The 21,596-nt window shown below is 47.6% G+C and overlaps 1 protein-coding gene across 1 annotated transcript in view; it reads right to left on the bottom strand.

Moving 5' to 3' along the window:
* LOC138497983 (1-phosphatidylinositol 4,5-bisphosphate phosphodiesterase gamma-1-like) overlaps positions 1-21,596 on the bottom strand; it is a 738,955-nt gene that overhangs the window by 79,099 nt on the left and 638,260 nt on the right. The window contains exon 27 of the mRNA XM_069621756.1: positions 1,323-1,547. Coding sequence (XP_069477857.1) covers positions 1,323-1,547 — 225 coding nt within the window. The remainder of the gene's footprint in view (positions 1-1,322; positions 1,548-21,596) is intronic.

Here is a 21,596-nt window from a genome sequence, read left to right as displayed (position 1 = left end):
TTACATTTTAAAATAAAAGAAAGAGGAGAGAACTGGTGGAGAAATTCGAGCCCAGCTCACAAAGTCTGTGTTCATTCCTCTACACTACCAATGCTCCGGATCGGCAGCTTTTACAAGGGTGTACAGGCTCAAGGACAGCACTGAACCTTCCCATGCGCCGGGGATGGCATTCAGTGACTACGTCGCAGGACAGTAGATAATGTGGCATGTTGAGTACGGCTAAACCTTGCGTATTGGCAGTGTGGTATATTCCTCTATAGAGTGGTGCGGCGTGGTTAGTCTTCTTTCAGGAACATAGACGATGGGGGAAAAACAAATCTATTTGTGGGAGATGGCTGAGCCAAGATGCAGGGTATTGCAGCAAACTGCCATTTAACATGTAGGCCAAAATGGCACAACTCGTTGACAAGTATTGTAACACTGCACAGCTCTTATCACTCTGACAGCAATGGGAGACTAGGCCACATGTGTCTCTGATTGTTGTCTGCAGTGACCTGTAAAATCAAAACCTGAAATGAAAACATGACAGAACTGTTCTCTGCATTGCAATGCAGACACATGTTGTGCAAAAATATAAAAAAAGGAACCATGTTTTATACCCAAGTGATCGCCAACTAGAAGCTTAAATAATTAAACAAAATATATACATTTAGCACCCTTCTTGTGATGTCAGATGGCGTCTCAGCCAATCAGGTGGTGTTCCTCATGGTATTGCCCGCCTTTCCAGATCCTCAATCTGCTAGACACAGCCAATGCCATCATGTTTGCTGCTGCAACCCCAAACCTCTTTACACCCTTACCACCACATCTGCTGCCGTCTAGATGTTGCCCCTGCCGAGCACCACAATACCCCACCCACCACTACACCCAGACGTACCTTTCCCATGCTGCTGCCTGCGCTCCTTGACAGCTCTGCCTCCTGATCGATGGTCCCGATGGAAAGGAAGAAGGGACCCTGAGTAGTTCTTTTTTTACTCATTTCCATAGCTGATTATTTTAAACGTTTTTTGGCCACTAAGATTTTAGCAGCGTAGATAAGATGTAGGTAACACGTGGATAACATGTCAGGGTGCTAATCGCTCTAACCTGCTCTGTGTAGGGTATTTCCGCTTGGTAATGGCATTCTGGGTCCATGTAAAGCCCTCACTTTGCTTGAACTTCTAATTTGTGCTGGGCCATTACCAAGCGGTAATGCCTCCCACCCATCTTGGGGGTTATTGGTTAAATGTTGCCTTAGTTGAAGGTGAAACTTACAAACATGGAGGCACACCTAGTATTATTAGCATATTAAGTATTGCTAGCATCCAAAGACTGAAGTTTACCTGGAGTCTGAAAGTTGAGTGCTACCAGCTGACTGCCACAGATCCACATGGGCAGGGGGTCGTAGTTGGACGAGTCCAGACGCTGCCCCTTTGGGTACACGCGGCTGAGCTGGCGCCGGTTGTATTGCAGGAACTTCTTCCCCTTGCTGCGGTTGGCATACTTTTCTGCTTTCGTCTCGGGAAAAGAGGACATGTCCCGGTAGCAGGTCTTATCCGTCCCAATCTCTGCAAGTGGATACAGAAGACATGCATGGTATCATTTCATTGCACAAGCTAGTAACAAAACAGGCATGGGGCATCCTGTTCGCCCATTGATTATATGTATTGTTATTTAATCTTGTGGCCAGGATTATTGTCATCGAAGGTCGAACTGTCTGAAATGAGTGGCCATGTGGGTCTCAGTCTGACATGGATTTTTCCAGGTAAACGAGGAAACAAAAGTGGGTCCAAAAGTGGGTCCAGTTTGTTGGAATTAAATAATGAAGAAACCGATTAGTTTGGTCACCTAGTGTTATAGGGAGTTCTAATGAAATAGCAATATCCTTGATAGAAAATATTAGTGGCAATTGTGCTAAGTGGGAATTTATAACAGGGTTTATGATCATCTGATGCTAGGAAGGAATACTTCTAAAAGAATTCATTTTGTTAAAAACAAATTATATAACGAACCTCTAGTGACGAGGGGAAAAACCACATGATTAGGTTTTCATGTAAGGCGTATTGTTATGATCTGGCTCTGGTGTCAGAAATGGTTACCAAAAAAACCTTACATTTTGCAACTGGGTGAAGAGTTTTACAGGCTGATTCATGGAAGTGTTTTATAATGGTGCAATCCCACAGGAAACCATTCCATGAATCAGGCCCATAGACTGGTTCCTTATATCAATGTCCAATGACTCAAGAAGTGACATGACCAATGTGATACAGGTACGCCAGTGGAATGACCGCTTCCAAACAAAATTGAAATAATGTCAAAAAACGGAATTACAATTTGATTTTAAGACTCTACAGTCATGGAGTGGTACATTTACGAGGAGGATATTAAAAAGAAAATAACTGGTTTGTGTGCCGCTATTTGGAGTAATTTATTCGAGAACATTTGAAGGGATAGCCTCATTCCAAATGAGGCATTGCTTTATCATGCTGATCTTTAAGAAAGGTGATAGGAATAATCCAGGGAACTATAGGCATATAGCCATATAAGACTCAGTAGCAAATATATTTGCGTCAGTTCTATTGGACGCATTGAATGTGTAGTCGTAAACGAAAAAAGGGGAAACCAACACAATTTCAAAAGGGCACTAGATCTTCAATAGGGACTTCCTTGAAGGAGGTTATCCTTTCCTTTTTGGAACAACAGGCATTGTCCTTAAATTACAGACCACTTTATAGTGCTTGTGTATATTGTAAGGGTGCAAAAGTACATGTGTGGCACAGTGGTGGCATAGTTGTTGGCAAAGACTTTTATTGCGGAAAAGAAAAGAAAACCTAACTTGCCCTATTTCTAGGAGGGGTGGCCCTGCCTAAACAAAAATACTAAGGATTCTGTCAGGATGTCCAATAAAGTAAAAAGTCCACCGTCCTGTGTCCAAACCTTTTTCTGTCCCTTACACTCCAATTAAATGAAGGAAAACTGGGTATTTCCTTGGTCCAGGAGGATGGCTCCCTCCTTCTGGATAGCGTAATGTTCACTTCCTGATGAGGAAACAAAGATTTATTGTCCTTATGTTAAATCAAAAGTTCTCAGTAAGTTCTACCACATGGATGATCTGCCAAATGTGTAGAAAAGAAAGTCTCTTTAGTATTTCCAGGTCACACTGTTAGGGGGGGTTCCCCCTTCCCCAACCTTCTCAGGCTTCTCAAAACTAGCACAATAAAGGGTCGATGAGGGAATGTCTTCCTTCCCCTTGCCTTTCTCAGGCTGTCTGATTCACAAAAACACAGTTCCCAAATATCAGGGGAATGTCTCCCTTCTCATGGCCTTTCTCATGTTTACTGACGTAGCAACACGTCTGGTTCACTATCCTGCCAGATTTTCCTATGGAGATTAGTGTTCTTAAAGGTCTAGCTCTTTTAATAATGGGTCTCCGACCCTTCTGACTTCTTAGCCAAAGTTCACATACCAATGTGTGGGTCCCAGACCACTGTTTGCATGCTTCTCAGGACTTCCTCGACTTGATATGGATCCCAGACCCTTGGTTGCGTGTTTCTCTGGACTTCTGAGAGTTGATATGGATCCCCAACCCTTGTATATGGCTTTTGCAGTGCTTGCACAACTTCATATGGGTCCCTGGCACTCGGCTGTGTGCTTCTCAGGACGTTCTCAAGTTAATATGGGTCCCTGACCGTTGCATATGGACTTTGTATGGGTCACTGACCCTTTTCCGTGGTTCTCTTCTTCCCCTTGAGACTTTCACAGGACTTCCCCTGGCCCTCCCACCTTCCCGGGTATCCTGCGCACTTGGTTTCTCATCTTCTGCAGGTTGTTGGCTTCCCTTGGGGCCCGTGGACCGAATCAGGGCCTCTCCTTCTCTCTGGTTCATGTTCTGTGCTGCAATGGCACTGCAGTGGAATCTCTTAGACGTTCGGTGTGATCTCAGAACTTTGGTCACTGACCAAAGTGTAGAGACACCAGGGACTTGGCATTTGGTGTTCGGCAAGCAGTCTGCTGCTTCTGGCCCTGCCTAAACCAGCCTCCTCCCGTCTTGGTGTCCCGGACTCCTTACTTCTCGCCTGACTCGTTGTCACGGCTCTTCCAGAGCAGGTTAGACAAAATGTGTAGTGCTTCCCTTTTTATATTCACATAGTATTCGTATAGACTGGACCGCGTATATTGGTTCCGCGGTAGGCTCCATCCTCCTCAGTAGTTCTTCGTCCCAGTATTTCCATGTACTCCATCTGGGTAGCCCTCAATCTCCCTTGTCTCAGTATGTCTTATGTTGATGGGGTCTTCTACTCTACATAAATATATCAGAGTGTGGGGGACCACAGAAGATTGAGTTTGGTAGGAGGATAAAGGTTACAGAAGGTGAGGGTGCACATGCTGTGTTCTCCCATGATAGTCATCACTGATCCCATAGAGGGTGTCCCTCTCCATGAGATTGTCCCGCTGAGTACCACCCCAAGGGGGAGTATTGTGTAGCTGCCTCACCTCCCTGACCTCATGGTAAGGGGCTCCCCCTAAGGGAGCAGTGACAATACCTTGGGATGGGATTCATCATAAGATCTATCACTCGCATTTGATCTGATTGATTGAAATCGCTTATGGAAGAAATTGTGGTTATGGGGGATAGATGAAGACTTATCGAAGTTAATAATGAGCCTCTATAACAATACTTCTATAAGGATTAAATTGTATGTGAGTGGAGCGCTTAGTAAGACTACACCAACATATAGAGGACTGAGGCAGGGCTGTTTCCTGGCTCCTGCACTTTTTAATTTATATGTGGCTGATATACTTTAGCAAATGGGTAACAAATTCCTTTCCTCCTAAGTTCGATCATCTGTCTATTCCTATCCTGTTATTTGCAGATGATATTATGCTATTTGATCAGACCCACATTGGTCTACAAAAAGCACTTACAGCACTAGACACTTATGTGAGTGCTAATAAACTGGAGATGAATGGAGAAAAATAAACAATCTGAACTAAAGTCGGTAGAACATCAAGCAAGAGATTTTCATGGATGATAGGAGGGGTTAAAATTGGACATCAAACACAGCTGACTTACTTGGGATTCAATATTCAAGAAAAGCCTAGTAAGAAAAAGATGATCCAAAGAATAAAATATGTGTTGGTTTCCGCTACTCACAAAGATGCAGAAAATTAAATTGAAGTATTGTGCTTATACTTTGGTTCCCCTTAACAACTACTATCGTGGGAAAGTTATACCTACTCCAATATATGGATCAGAATGATTACCATTACCAAAAGTAGGAGTAATAGCTATGTTAGAGGGAATCTTCTGGAAGAAATTATTGGGCTTACCCAAATCAATTCCTCAAGTACTAATATGCCATGAACTGGGACTCCAGTCTTGGAGTTCTTAACTAAATAGGAATAAGTTCAATATTTTCTATAAAATGTTAAACCCAGTCAGTGACTCCTCATGCAAAGATCTGAATAAAATATAAGTTATTTTACATTTTACACAGGAATGTGAGGTGATTTTATTTGAATAAAGGTAGTAATATTAACAACTTTGTTGAAAATCCAAATAGGATTATGGAAAACTGAAAATACATGACTGGTGTCAGCAGTTGCACAATTTGTGTGATTATAGATTGCATTCAGAATATGTAAGGTTTTGGCGGCCTCCTCATCACTTACCAAAGTACTTGACTCGCTATCCAAACAAGCATTATTGGTATATCTATATGAGGTTATGATTCAAATTGCTAGGCACCCTGGTAAAATGGGGGTCCAGCCATGGCCTGGAGCCTTAAAACCAAATCTGTAGGTTGTGTAAAAATCCAATTTGAAGCATCCTGTTTTAGATTGTAAGGCTACATAATTATATAGAAGAATGTGGTCAGAAAGATTTCTGTATGATTCTAGCATGGTTATAAGTGATACCTCTGGTCTAGATTGACGGAGGGGTCCAACAAATAACTGATTATTGCAATTATTAGGTTTCTAAAACCTTTACATTAAATTTTAGGTAAAACCTTTACATTAACTTTTAGATGAAGATTTGTATATTAAATTGTAGGATGTTGATTAATTATTTAGACTAATAGAAATGTATTCCAAAGAATGAAAGATTTGTTATTTGTTAAGTGTATTTAATATGCAATGAGATGTTTTAATTTTGAGAAAGATTTCTTGAAATCTACAACACAATAAAAAAAACATATATTTTCATTGAGTGTCCGGAACTTTTAGTTTTGGGCCGGTTCAAATCAAAATGTATGCGAGTGTTGCAAAAATAAAGGTCATGCTTTCAAAATGTGGCTCAGTAATGCTTCATCTATAACACTGACCTACACAGAATGATGCATAAATCACTGAAGTTTGAGACAAAGAAGCAAGCCATTGTACAGTCCACAATAGATTTCAGGTATGACTTAAGTGTCTTAAGTCAAAATATAGATGTTGTCTAAAGCAGCTAGCATCCAAGAGGCCTCAAAGTAGTGGCCCAGCCAAAACCGACTTCGGTCAGCCTAGGGATAGTGCTAAAGTAATCCAGACTTTGTGCCCAATGAAAGCCAATGGGGGTAGGTGCAGTTAAAGAGAAGATACTTCATGAGGGCCTGTTCTCCTTTCTCCATATATTCCAAAGGAGAAGCTCTGCTTCTCCCCGTCCAGGGGAATCCTGTCTCAGTCTTTTCCTGCCTCTGATAGGGTAATATCACTTGATTACTCCTTCAATGTAGCCATGTATCCCTAGTTCAAGACTCCTGCCTCCTTTGTCTGGGAGAAGGACAGTGTGTGCCCTGATGCTATGCTGGAACTAAGTGGCCCGTGCTGCTGCTTCTCAAAGCGTCCTGCTCCTGGACTCAAACTCCTGCAGCTCTCCCTCCACATGGGTCTGTCTTGCTGCCTGTCCTAATTCCTTTGTGCCCTACTGAGCCACCATTGATCCGCTTGCCTGGTCACATGTGTGCTCCCGGTTGCTGCTGTCATTGCCTTTCCTGGAGGAGGTCCACCTTCATCCTGGGTCCTTAATTCAACCTTCTGGTATTCTTTTTTTTTTGAAAATCGATTTTATTAAGTTTCATTTGTGCATTACGAAGTTACATTACATTTGCAGATATGAGTTAACAGGAAAAAACCAAACGCAACACACCCCTTCTCCCTCCCTCCCTTTCCCTCCCTCCACCCCCCTTCAGTTCAAATGTTCATAGGTTGGTTAATTGCTTGCTCGACGGGTTCCTTAGAAAACAAAAGTGTCAGTGCACTGTGCGTTTGGCACGTCGAAGTCGTGTGGACCAACTGGGTAAAGTTCACTAACGGGTCTGCGGGTCATGGCACCGTGTCCTTGGGGGGGGGGGGGGGGGGTCCCCCGGCATCACCATTAGGCACTAGACCGCTCGGCCGTATTTGTCAAAAAAGGGGAGCCAGATTTCCTCGATGCTGGATTTGGACTCATCAAGCAGGTGTGTGAGGAACTCCATGTCGTAGATGGCCCGTACCTTGGTTACCCAGGTTTTTTCCCCTGGCATTTCCGGATGTTTCCATTTCTGTGCCAGGCAACATCTGGCTGCTACCAGCATAACCTAAAGCATATGGTCTTGAGTGCCCTCTTGGCCTTCCCCAACGTCAATTCCGAAGAGGAGGAGCCAAGGGCAGGAAGATCGCTCAACCCCATCCACCCCCTTGATCCAGGCCCGTACCTTGTCCCAATAGTTTTGGACCACTGGGCATCCCCACCACATGTGAAGGTAGTCTCCTCTTTCTGTCCTGCATTTCCAGCAGTGTGGGTCATATCCTGGCCTCATCCTAGCTATCCTCTGCGGGGGATAGTGCCATCGGTGTAGTATCTTGAGGGCTTGATGGCGATACTGGAGGGAGGCCGTGGATCGACTAGCCCGTCTACACATCTCCGTCCATCTTTCGTCATCGATTTCCTCACCTAGGTCCCTACCCCATTGTGTGCGTGCTGGCGGCGGGTCTCTGGGGACAGAGAACAGAAAGAGCTTATAGAGGCGGGATATTATCCCCTTGGAGCCCCTCGCGGTCAGGAGGAGCCTTTCAAAGTCTGTAAGGTCCCTCCTGAGGGTATCGCCCCAGGATGGCTCAGTGAGGACTCCTTTGAGCTGAAGATAACGGAAAGGGGAGAGCGTGCCTATTCCCAGGGCCTCCTCAAGGTCACTCAGGGGTAAGAAAAAGCCCCCCACCCACATATGACCAGTCCTGCTAAGGCCTGCCTCGAACCATGTCTGGTATGCTGCTGGTTCTGCTATTTTGGCCAGGAAAGGAGGGGCCCAAATGCATCTTAAGGGGGAGGGCCATGTTGTGAGCCATCTGTAGTAGCCTCCCTCTCTCCATAAGGACCACAGTACTTTCAGAATCGGATGGTTCAGGACGGTTCTGGGGATCTTATTCCTTGGGACCCAGAGCCATTCCTCTATTGTGACAGGTGCGAGGGGCCTATTATCCATGGCTACCCACTGTTTTTTCGTTCCCGGTGAGAAGTGATCAACCAGTATCCTCAACTGGGATGCCCTGTAATATGTCTCCAGGTCAGGGTAACCCACCCCCCCGTCCTCCTTGGCCCTGGTCAGTACCTCGTATGAGATTCTGTGTTTTTTACCCTGCCAGAGGAAATTAAGGAGGACACGTTTTGTTTCTTCAAAGAAGGCCCTAGGGACCTGCACCGGGAGCATCTGGAAAAAGAAACAGGAATTTTGGGAGAATCACCATTTTTATGAGATTGAGGCGTGCCATCCACGAGAGACCCGCTCCCGCCCACCTTTCTATGTCTCTCCTGATTGTTGACCAGAGGGGGGGGAAGTTGGCCGCATACAGGTCTTCAAGGTCGCGCGTGATCTGGACTCCCAGATACCGGAACCCCTCCTCACTCCGTTTGAAGGGGAGTCCCTCCACAAAGGCCATCTCCGGGTCCGATAGATTCCCACCAATAAATGCTACCGATTTGTCAAGGTTGACTTTATACCCCGATAACTCCCCATATCGTGTGAGGCCCTGTAGCAACCGGGGGATTGTTTGGGACGGTCTGGTGACATAGAGCAGGGCGTCATCTGCGAAGAGGCAAATTTTGCAGTGCATGTCCCCCATCTGTATTCCCCTGATGGCTATATCGTTGCGGACCGAGATTGCCCATGGTTCCATCACCAATGCATAGAGTAACGGGGATAGGGGGCATCCCTGCCTCGTACCACGTTCAAGGGGGAATTCTCTTGATTCCATTCCGTTTGCCACCACTCTGGCCGAGGGGGAGGAGTAAAGCGCAGATATCCATCCCAACCACCTTGGGCCCATCCCCATAGATGTGAGGACCTCCCTCATGAAGGTCCAACTGACCCTGTCGAAGGCCTTCTCCGCGTCGAGAGCCAGTAAGAGTGTGCCCTCGTTTTTGGCCTCAGTTGTGGCTAGTATGTGGAGCGTTTTCCTTAAATTATCGGAGCCCTGTCTGTTAAGGACGAATCCCGCCTGGTCTGGGTGTATCAGGCGTGGGAGGGAGTTTTCCAGTCTGGAAGCCAAGATCCTAGCGAAAATCTTGGCTTCCAAATTAAGAAGTGAGATGGGTCTGTAAGACCCACAGTCCGTCTGGTCCTTGCCTGGTTTGGGTATGACGGTGATGAGGGCCTGCAGGAATGTCGGTGGGATTGTGTCCCGACTCCTAATCTGGTTGAACAGTTTAGCCAGGAGTTTCACCAGGATCGATTGGGTCTGTTTGTAAAAATCTGCTGTATAGCCATCTCGGCCTGGTGCCTTTCCGGCCTTCAGTCTTTTGATGGCTCCCTCCACCTCCTCTTCTGAGATTTCCCCCTCGAGGGCCTCTAGGTCTTCGTCGGTCAGCCTGGGGAGGGGGTGTTCCGCCAAGTAGGAGGAAATATCCTCCTGTGATTCGCCCACTTGCCTGGAATAAAGTTTGCTGTAGTAGTCAGCAAAGCATTCCGTTATTTTCTGCCGGTCCTTATGAATTCTGTCTCCCTCATCACCAAGCTGGGTAATCCCTCTTTCCACCCTGCACCCCCGTGACCTTTGTGCCAACAGAGTCCCCACCCTGTCGCCCCGTTCATAGTATAACTGCTTAGTGTACCGCATTTTTTTGACAACCTCCCCTATGAGAACCGTATGGAGCTCCTGTCTTTTGCCCTGCATCTCGTCCAGGAGTGCCTCCCGATCAACCCCCGGGGCGCCCAATCTGGTCCGCAAGACCTGCAATTCCGCACAGAGTTTGCTCTCGATCAGGCCCCTCTCCCTTTTGCGCCTCGAGCCCTCTGCTATGAGGAGACCTCTAAAAGTGGCTTTCCCCGCTTCCCATACCATAGACATGTCAGTCTCCCCGGTGTCGTTTGTCTCAAAGTAGGCCAGCATTTCCTGTTTCATAAAGTCGCGGAACACGGGGTCCCTAAGGAGCGTGTCATTGCACCGCCATCGAGATGATCTCGGGGCAACGGGCAGTGACCAGTTAGCCACGAGCAGTTTGTGGTCCGACCACGTTATGGCCTCAACCCTTGGTTGGGTTACCACCCCATCCCCCTCCTCTGAGGACAGCAGGAGGTCGATTCTAGTGTAGGTGCAGTGCGGGGGAGAGATGAAGGTGTAACCGCCCTGGCCCGGGTATGCTTTGCGCCAGGTGTCTACCCAGTAGTGATCCCTCAGGAGGGCTTGCAAGGCCAGGTTGTCCTTAGTGATCCCCTTGGGTGTCCCTCCCCTGGCGGACCACCAGTCCAGTTGGGGGACAGCTATTAGATTGAAGTCCCCGCCCAGTATCATGGCCCCCTCTGCCCACTCGTCCATGACACTGAAGACCCGCGTGAGGAATTCCACCTGACCCGAGTTGGGTGCGTATACGGTGGCTAGAGTGACGCGCTGTCCCTCGCAAAACCCTTTAACACCTAAAAATCGGCCTCCAAATCCTCTCTTGGTTTCTACCCCTGTGAGTTGGAGTGCCCTACCCAGGAGAATGCCCACCCCCTCCTTCTTTGAGGTCGGGTGTGAAGCGCAGTAGTTGCAGCCAATATCTTTCCCTTTGATTCTGGACTCCCTCCCGCGTTTATAATGTGTCTCCTGTAGGAATAGAACTGTTAGATGTTGTTTGCGGAACATATTGCTCGTAAGGGACCTCTTATTTTGAGAATTAAGGCCCTTGACGTTCAACGTGCCTATCTTCCCTTCAATCATTATCGCCTTTTCGGTTGTGCACTTTGGACCCCTCATAGTATCTGAATTTCGGAGCCCGCCGCCAAGCAAGTTTCCGTGGCTTGAACTGATTTTCCCCCCTTACCCCTCTGTCTGCCCAGTTGACCATTTTTCCCCCCGTCCCCCCTATTCCAAGCCCCCCTCCCTGTTTCCTCCCCCCTCTCCCCCTTCCCCTGAAATATAAGGCGTTCGTCCACTTTCCCCAACATACGGTGGGGTTGGTCAACGAACCACCAAGGACTCTAACCCCAGCCCCGGGATTTTCATGTGTTAGGGGATCCCAATTCTCTAGATCAATATAGGCTGGCCCCGTCAGAACCTCGGTACAAGTGTCCGAGGTAGAATTCTGGAACCATGAGCCCCCACTCCAGCCCAGCAACCATTAACTTGGGCCTCGTGTGTGGGCCAACTCAACCAAACAGTTAACTTTTTAACAAACTTTCTCCTGCCCTGTAGTCCGGCGGGCCAGCCGTTGCGCCAACGTGGCGTCCAGTTATGGCATCTCGTGGACCCAGGACCTCCAGAGCCCGGGCCCCGAGTCAATGCTCACCTCGTGATTTCCTCCGTCGACCTTAAGCCGGAGTTCTTCCTCTCGTCTTTCCATGTCTTGGAGTCTAATGTCCATTTGGGTTTCGAGGAGCGTTACAGAGAGCTGATTGTTTTCGACTCCCTCCACTCGGTCTTCTAGGGTGGTGACTTTGGTCGTGAGGTCAGCCAATTTGGCGCCCATGTCAGTCCTCATCCCTCGTATCTCCTCTAGAATCGTCTGGATATTGTTCTGGATGGCCCCCAAGTCTGGGGGTGGGGTAGCGGGGCCCCCGGTCGCCATGACACTCTCGTTGGCCACAAATTGGTATTTCAGCAAGTTTTCTTTCCAGCTCATGGGAGGATCGTGTCTACCCTGTTTGGCTCTGTTAGTTTGCGGAACGTTCCCTTTGGTGCCCCGTTTACTCCAAGAGGCCTTCCAATGGAGGGGGGTCGTAGGGGTGCCGGGCAGGGGCCCTTGCCCTCTATGCCTGTCTCACTTTGATCCCCAAACCTAGCCGCAGTGGGGAGGGTCCTCGTCGCGAGGCTGCAGGTGTCCCCTGGCACTTTCCTTAGGTGAGAGCGGGAGGAGGGGGAGTGTGTTGGGGGGGGGGGTGCACTCCCGCGGCGATGTCGATGTTCCGTGGGCAGATGGATGGCCTTCTTCGGATCGGACTCTGGGGCCGTGGGATGGGCAGGTAGGCCCGGGCCTCCCTCCGACAGAGCGCACCCGCGGTACCTCGGCTGTCCCGCCTCCAGCACCCGGAGCGCCAGGCGCGGGGCCGCGGCGTCGGTCTCTCGGCAGTGTCGTTCTTCTAAGGGTGGGAGGATGACCCTCTCCGGGCCGCGTCGGCGGCTTCCCGGCTGCCCCGCCTCAGAAGCGCCGGGCGTGGAGCCCCCAGGCGCCGCGGGCTGCCTTGATGCGTGCCGCGATGGAAAGGGGGGCACGCTCCCGCGTCGGCCCCCCCTGCGATGTCGCAGCTCCCTGGGCGGGCGGATGACCTTCCTCGGGTCGGGCCCCTGGTTCGTGCGATGATCCGCGGTAGTCCGTGTTAAGTGTCCGCGGCCCCAGGCCCTCTCATGAGCGGCACGGCCTATGTGGGCGCGGACGCTCTCCCTCGTCGCCTCCCACGCTGCTCCACACCAGGCCGTGGGGGAGGGGCCGCTGGTATCGTCTCAGCCCGCAAAGCTCCTCGTAGGAGCATCGGATCGGGACCGGAGTTGGGTCCAAGTGGGGGCTACCGGTTCCCACACCTCTTGGTGGGGGTCGCGTGGTTCATGGGACCCTCGTTCCGCTGGTGGACCGCAGTTTACCCGGGGCTGGGTGCGGAGCTCGAAGCTCAGGCGTCCATCCTGCCTGCGCCCCCTGGTGGCCTCAACCTTCTGGTATTCTGAACAGAACCAGAGTGCTGAATCTCAGTCTAGCTGGATCCAACCCGCCCTCTGGAGAGACCAGTGAACCTGTGCTTCATGGGTCTTCCTTGCAGCAGATTTCTGCCTGGGTTGCTTTCCTTGTGTCTTTTGACCCATATCTCGTCATTGAACTTCTTACTCCGTGTCCGTGGGCTTCGGGTGTAGTGTGTCCTTGGTGCCCCCTGACTGAGGCCATCTTTCATCTGTGGGATTTAATCTCTCTCTACAGCCATCCTTCTTTGGGCCTTTGGTTGTGGAATCTCAGCTTTTCACACTTTTAGCCCTTGGTAAAGTAGTTACAAGTCTACTAACTTGTGCAATACTTTCCCTGGAGAATGCATAAGTGATTTGGATCTGTTACAGACCTTGTACTGTTATTTTACGTAATGTTGTAAGATTTCTACTTCACACCTGCTCTCATATAGGCGTTCCTTTGTAGAAACCGCTGTTCATCACACCTATATGAAGTATAAAGTAGACAATGTACTAACTTTAGAAATGTTGTGGGTCTCTGCGTGGGTAATGTTTTACTATTTTACATCACGTGTACCTAAATCTTAGTAATAACCTGTAGTAAATGTATGTATATCACTCACATAGTATTCTTCCAATTAAGAGTATAGTTTGTGTGGACAATCCACACACTACCCTACTACCACCCTGCTCTCCTCCTAATTGAGAAGTCAGGCTGCTCTGTCACTTTATCAGGGTGAGAGCCAGGACTAACTGGGGCACAGCCCCCGTCTAGCAGAGCAGGTTGTTCTTTCTAGGCCATGATCCGATGACACTTGAGAAATCCCCCTATCAGTAGCATTAGACATTGTGTGCCCTGCATATATGTTACGTGTAAGAATAAGATTTGTATTAGTGTTGATGGATTATTTTAGGCCAGTGAGAGGCATGTGATGGCAGGCACCATGTAGGGTGGCTGCAGGAAGACCAGAGCTGGAGCTGGCCCAACATTAGTGGCGTGTGGGTCCATGTTGTGGAACGGCTGTTTCATTTATTTTGGCAGTGAGGTTGTGGCAATGAACCTATTGAATTGAAGTATTCAGGGAGCATATGGGTCAGTGAAGAGGCCCGACCAACATAAGTGACTTCACAGAAAGGGCACTGCGAGAAGCATCAACTTAGAGGCACTACGGAAAGTGGCTTTAGAATAAGTACATTGAGTGGCAAATAACCTTTGGGTGTGAAATACATGAATGACACCATTAATATATATGAAGCAACTCTACAGTGATTAAACCATGAGTGAGGACATTTTTTTATAATAGCAGATAATAATATAATAAGATAAGCTATGACCTCAATTGTTTACAAGGATTCCAGATAAGACACAGTGAGATTACATTATCTCCAAAGGAATACACATGTTGCCAAGGCGATAAAAAACAGGAAGTGGGCAATTTAAGCAGTTTAAGCTGGGGATTAGCCTGGGGACACAAGAGGTCCAAGTGGGAGGACAGGAGAGTATGATCAGACCAGGAGAGAGGATTAGTGAGAGGGTTGGAGATGAGGATTTCAGAAGAGATGGAAGCATCCAAGGATTATCCGGCTGGGTGGGCCGGACCAGAGAGAAGAATGGAGAGGGAAAGAGTACCACAGAGGTTGCGGAAAAGGACAAAGGCTGCATCAGGGAAGTCAAGGTGAATATTGAAGTCTACGAGGAGGAGAAGTTTGGAGGTGGAGGCCAGGAGAGAAGCGGTGAGGTCAGACCATTCTGAGAGGAAGAGGGAAACTGAGCCTGGTGGCCTGTAGATGGCGGCCAGAATCAGCGAGAGGATAGGAGAAACACCATGCCTGCAGCCGAGGCATTCAGAGGAGTAGGGGTGTGAGTGGGTATGATAGCAGCCGGGACCCATTCAGGGAAGATCAGGGCAACTCCACCCCTGTACTGGTTAGGCCTGGGCTTGGAGAAGATCTTGTAGCCTTCTGGGAGGAAAGTGTCAAAACTTGTGACAGAGCTGGCCGAGAACCCCGTCTCGGTGTGAGCGAGGATGTCAAGGTCAACGAGATCCGCAAGGAGGTTGGCAAATGTCTGAGGAGTGTTTGACGGCAGAGCGAGAGTTGAGGGTAGCTTAGTGAAGCTGGTTGCCACTTTTGAAGGTAGTCCAAGGAGGGGTACAGGAATGTGGTACACCCGTTGGTGGTGGCAGCGGGGTCAGTGGGGAGGCAGAAGGAGGAAGGAGGTCCATGAGAGATGGAAGATGCCTATCAAGAAGGAGAAGGTTGGGCTGAGAACCCTGGACCATGACAGTGCCATTTAGGAAGACATTAATGATGGCCCTAGAGGAAAGGAAGCATGCCAGGAGTACTTTCCAACGGATGCCATCATTAATGGGAGAGGAAGAGAAAGCAGCGAGCACTGAAACCATATGGGGAATCCACAGGTCCGGGGAGGGAACAACAGAGGATGTCAGTGACAGTCTGTCTGGAAGAAGCGTTAACATAGGTGTCAGCGATGGACAGGCCTGGATTGGCGACCAGGGATCTTTCTTGAACTTTTTCCTTCCAAAACAGAGATAGGATAGGTGATGGAGTAGCAGTTAGAGCAGGTAGAGTAGAAAGAGGAGATTGAAAGCACCATGGAGGAAGGGGGTGGTGAGAAGGAGGTGGGGGAGAGGGAGAGAGGGAGAAACTGCACTGCAAAAGACCGAACTGCAACACAAAGTAGAGCAACAATCTAGAATCAAATGTCCAGGATAAGGGAAAAAGCAGAGGTTTCCGCAACAACAGAAAGCAGGAAACATAGAAGCGAGTTTTCTGGATAGAAGGACGAGATCCTTGATAGGGGGATAGAGGGAAAAGTCCAATTTTCAACACAAAAGCAAATGCAAAAACACTCAGATTTTACTTTCCTAGAGGGAAAAAGCCCCAATGGCTCGCTGCGACAATTCACTTAATGGCAGATATGGATAACGTATAACTGCGATGCGCCGCAGACTACAAACTAAGCTAACAGGAGTAATAAGAAAGGAAGGACCGTTGAATAGGGAGCAATAATGGGAAAGAGTACCACAGAGGTTGCGGAAGAGGCCAAAGGCCCTGCCCACACCTTTCTTACCTTGTCAGTCGCTGCTGGTTGACTGCTGCGCTGCATGCTCCCACGGCGTACACAGTCTGGAGCTGCTACTGTAGGAGCTGCCCTTTGCCTCAGGACCCCTTAGCCGGAGTGGCTGCTATGGGCAGTGGGGCTGACCTGAGTGCAACAGTTAACTAGGGCCTAGTGCCCAATCAGGGGTCGGGGGAGGGCAGAGGGAGGGAGGACGAAGAGGGCTCAAGTGGGGTGGAAGCCTGACTAATGCAAGCTGCAAGGCGGCAAGAAGGAAACTACTTTTACACTTTATTAGCGGCAAGATGGAAATGTACCCATATGAAGCTGCAACATGAGCAAGATGGAAAATACTTTAAAACTTTTTGGTCTTTCCCCTTTTGTAATGGCTTGGCAGGTGAAGAACAATGGTCTGGAGGGTTGCCCAGGTTAATATTAATTCTAATCCTTCCAGCCCTCACCTCTTTTGTTTTGTTATGGTCTTTGTAATATGCAGGGTTGAAGAGCCCTTGCTAACCAAGACCAGTCCTCCCCATCTCTACTTTGTTCCAAGGTTGGATCTATATTCATAAAAGTGAAAAATGTTGGGTTTGTGGCTGGGTTTGTGTCTTGGCGAAGTGTTCTTCCTTATACAATTCCACATTTCACCAATCTGCACCAAATTTTGCATAGTTACCTTTTAGGTCCCTCCAGACTATACTGGCTACATGATATTGGGACACCAGCACCCCATTCCCCAGATTTCAGCAAAAGTAAAAATGTGTTTGTGGGTTTGTGGCTTGGCAAAGCATTGTTCCTTATACAATTCCACACAGTTTATCCAGTCTGCACCAAATTTGGCATAGTTACTTGTTAGGATCCTTAGGACATTACCGGCTACATAACATTTGGACACTTCACCCCTTTCTGTGGATTTCAGCACCTTCACACATGAGACGGTTGCCTGAAATCGGTGAAACATCAGTGTGGTCATAAAAGGGCCAGTCCTCAACCCTAGAATGCACAGTTTCTGGGACATGTGCACTGCAATGCACCACAACGAACTGCACCATGCCAGGATGAGGCAACAGGTTGGGAGAGAGCACTTTAGGTCCCAGTATGCAGCAGCACACCAACTCTCACTTCCCCTTAACGTCTGCTCCGGGGTATATCAGCCAGCCACAAACGCCCATTCTCAGTGCAGTTGGAAAAGCGACCTACAGGATCATTGATTTTCAACAATTGATAAGAGTGTTGTCATGTCTGTCCACAGAACCCACTTGGAGAAATAATAAATGCTTTCCTTACTCCATCGCCATCGATGGCCGCCGTTAGCCTTCCTTCAGCATTCAGGTTCTTCATTTTAGGACCTAAGTCAGAGATGTTACAACCCTTCATGTTGTTACTATTCACATTGATAGGAGTACACTCATGTCCAATTGTCTGGGAGTTAGACAATACACTTTCTCTAATTTTGATTGAATTAATATAGACTCTTGGCCCTGCTAACGGTTCATTTTCAATCAAGACTACCAACATTATATCACTCGATCTGACCAGTCGAATTGGGAGGATATGATGTAATAAGTTCAGGATAAAACTTCAATTCAATATGCAATTCCTTGCATGGCAGAAAAGACTTTGAAATAAGATGCCATTATCCGGGTGCGGATCATTCCAGATTGGCATCCTAACTATTGAACGGATGGTGTTGGCCTCCTCGTCTACACCCAGTCATTTATCCAATATACTAATTGCTTGATTGTTTGTCATGCAAGTACCAAACAATGTTGCAGGCTTGGAAGAGTCATTATGATTCATTGCCCTCTTTTTAAGCTGCCAATGTAAGCTGGTGCCTGTATAGAGGTTAGACCGGAACAGAAAATCCCCACCTTCAAGATTAATAGACTCACCCAGTTAATCTTTCTCCAGCATCTCAAACTGTACCAGTTCTTGAGGTGATTGTACCAGAAAATCATGAATGTCCTTATTGCGAGTAACAGGCAATTTACAATCTCCAATTTGAGCTGTGCCCTCTTTAGCCAATGCTGCCTGAGGATATTCATCTTCCTGTTGATTTTTCAAATATTTTATCCATTTATTAAGGCAAGTCTTTCTCTTAGGCACCATTTTGTTCTTTCGAATCTGCCCTTTCCTAATGCATCCATCCGCTTCAGAGTTACCTATTTCACTATCTGGATCCTGGACCATAATTTCATTAAGAGGACTCATCTCCTGGACCGTCTTTTTCCATTTGTTTTTCTTATCTTTTTTGCTACCTTTATGATTTGACTTGACAGGCTGTCTACTAGATAAAGTGTTGACTACTGTAAGGCCATCAGACGTCGACTGGGACGACACAGCATCACTCTGTTCCTCCTCAACCGTTGTTTTGAAAACCTCCCCTCTGGAAGTGTATTATTTTACTTATTTCACTAGCGGTGTAGATGTGGTCACGTTATCTATAAATTAATTCCATCAACCTCCTCACCGTCCATAGTTTCTGGAATCATACATGCAATATTTGTAAGTGGAGATTTAATATGCAATTTACATGTGATTAAAAGTAATATTTCAGTATGGGCCACCACTTCCATATATATATATATATATATATATATATATATATATATAATATAATATGTTTCACTAGGTAAGTTAAATCAGAAATCCAATGCTTGTAATTTTTAGGTTGAGGAGAGTGAGTTATGTGTCATAAAATGGTCCTCAAGCCCGGAAGAAGGAGGAATTCTACATTTTCTGTGGAAGGCGTATGCCTGTGCAGACATGCTCCATTATCTGCAACTTCGAATTTACTGTTAATGAATTTTACTTGATTGGATTCCATATCCTCCTCCTCAATAATGGTGGAATTCAGCAGTGGTGATGTAGGAGTACGAAGCATACCTTTTTGTCCTTAGCCCTTCTCCATCGATATGTACTACAATATCTGTGTACCTCGTGCCATACATTCAGTGGATCTAGGTTCATTATTTGATGGGTGCTTGTCTTGTGTATTATAGGTTTCAATTGGAGTGTTAGTGAGAACGCGTTCATTATTAATTGCATTGTTCATGTCACACTCCGTGTCTGCCTCTAACGCAATAATAATCGATTCAGTGAGCTTAGATCCAAGACATGCCAGTGAGGTGAGAACTTGTTCTTTGAGCATAGTTTTTTAATTATTGATTGTCATAATGCTGATCGATTAATTCATGAAAAAGTTAGTAATCTTGCTTCTAGTTGGTATGCCAGGAACTGCCCCTTGACCTTTGCTGAAATCAAAATTTAATTTAGTAGTAGGTTTAGATGTTGGCTTTCTCAAGCCATAGGAGTGTGATGGGGTACATACATTCTTATTGGTAGCTTGCACTTCACTCATCCTATCGTTCGGTGGCACTATCCCTCCAGTAACTTCAATTTCCCGAGCAGTCAGAGGTGCAGCAACCGCCACCTTCATGATGTGTCCGGCCCGCTGGTCGACGGTGTGACAGCGACGTATGCGGCTTGTCGCGCTGCTTCAACGTGGAAAGGTTGCTTTTAAGTGGATCGAAGGGCTATCCTGCCCTACAGTCCACTCCAAGGCTTCTGGCATCTGGAGTCCTTAGAAGCACGCTGCCACCACGCACATCAGCACATATGTAAATAAAACACTGCTTCAGTGTATAGAGGCTGCTTTTAAGCAGATTAAAAGGCTCTACTTCCCCCACAGTACCCACCTTTTTCACTCTAAGGTTTCTGGTAGCTGAAGTCCTTGGCAACATGCTGCCAACACACACAGCAACAAATAGGTAAATAACAAAATCTTTACAATGTTCCATTCTTATCTGGGACAGTTTGTCGGGGCCTTTGTCTGAGGTAGTAAGTCATACATCGGAGACGGACAAGAAGAAATGTTTTGGATGAGATTACTTTTATTAAAGAATGTAAGGCCTACTTTAACCGTAATTCTGCGATGAGTTCCCTAGTATGGAAAATAATAAACTGATGCTCGTCAGGATGTCTTACAAAGAAACTCTGTCCAAACCTGCGCTACCCTAACATCTGCCTGAAAAAGGATAACAAAGGTTTGCTTAGCAAAGGAATACCCCGTGGACTAGTTAGTGGTGGGTGCTTTTCTGATGCCCACCAAAAGACTACTCAGTGTCTTTTTCGGCTCTAGGCCTACTATGATAGTTCAAAATGTCTCTCAGTCCATCTCCAAGCAAAAAGGCCTCGTTAGGCAGTTCAAACTGTTCCACGTCTACCCAGTCTCCCTGGATGTTTTCTCTGCAATGGAGACAACATGCTCTCCTGATCTGGGTTGGTCGGGATTCAATTCACAAAACTGAAAATGTCTCTCACTCCAGATTGGGGTATTTCGTGCTTTGTGGCAATTGGGTGGTTCCCTTGCAGACCCTTGCTTGGTTTGGGGGACTACTTATCCCCTCTTGGCATATTTTGCATCTTGGACTGGCTTGGCTTCTCTAGCCCTTTGGACTGTGCATACACTCACAGTCAATCGCACAGCACCATTCCTCACTCCCTCATAAGGTACCTTGAGTCTCAGCCCCAGGTGGGCTATGCATATTTTGTCACCCTGTTTTGGGGTTTCTCACCCCATCGTGGGGTATCTGGATTCTCAGGCTGGCATGGGCCCTGTGGCTTTTGCATCGTTGCTTTGATATTCAACTTCCTCACCACCTTGTGGGGTCCTCAGAGTCTCAGCCCAGTGTGTGCTTTCTCAACCCTACTGTGACTGTCAGTTCTCTCAACTCCTTCAGCGGTATATGGATTCTCATCCCGGTGTGGGCTATGGGCTTTCTCAGCCCTGCCGTGAATATCAGTTCTATCACACTCTCGTGGGGTATATGAATTCTCAGGCCGGCATGGGCCCTGTGGCTTTTTCATCGTTGCTTTGATATTCAACTTCCTCATCACATTTGTGGCCTCATCACCCTCCACCTACTCCTTGTTTGATGCTGCCTACCTGCATTCCAGCGGCGATGCTCTTTGGGGGAATCGGGTTCTCTGACCAGCACAGACCTGCGCTTGCGACTTTGCTTTGGGGTGCGTGGTCAGTTCTCACGTGTCGTTTCTCCTGTCCGAGACTGACATGATTTCGCTGTCTGATAGGCAGGAAGCCGGTCCGTTGCATGTAGCATTGTTTTGCTTCCTTCTTTCTCAGCGACTCTGATCTCCTCGGGATCCCTGCCTTCTTTGCAGAAGCAGCATTCCGTGGGCTTCCTTCACCCTCTGCCTGCCATGCCAACTATGTGGCTCTGCATCCAGGCTACTCCTCTAAGGGAGGCACTCCCTCCTCTGCGGGACTATGCAGGCCATCCTCTCTCGGTCTCCGGCTGGTACTTCCTCTTTTTATCAGGGTCTCGTCACCCGCATGTTCCTCCAGGGAACGAGCTGGGAGGAGCTATTGGTTCCGCTCTTCTTGTAAAAGCGTCAACAAGTCCAAGTTATAAATCATGAAGAC

Source organism: Ambystoma mexicanum, chromosome 5q (genome assembly GCF_040938575.1).
Source record: "Ambystoma mexicanum isolate Mex_15411 chromosome 5q, UKY_AmexF1_1, whole genome shotgun sequence".
NCBI classification, from domain to species: Eukaryota; Metazoa; Chordata; class Amphibia; order Caudata; family Ambystomatidae; genus Ambystoma; species Ambystoma mexicanum.
Note: the sequence above shows the minus strand (reverse complement) of the source record. Positions and strands in the feature narration are given on the sequence as shown.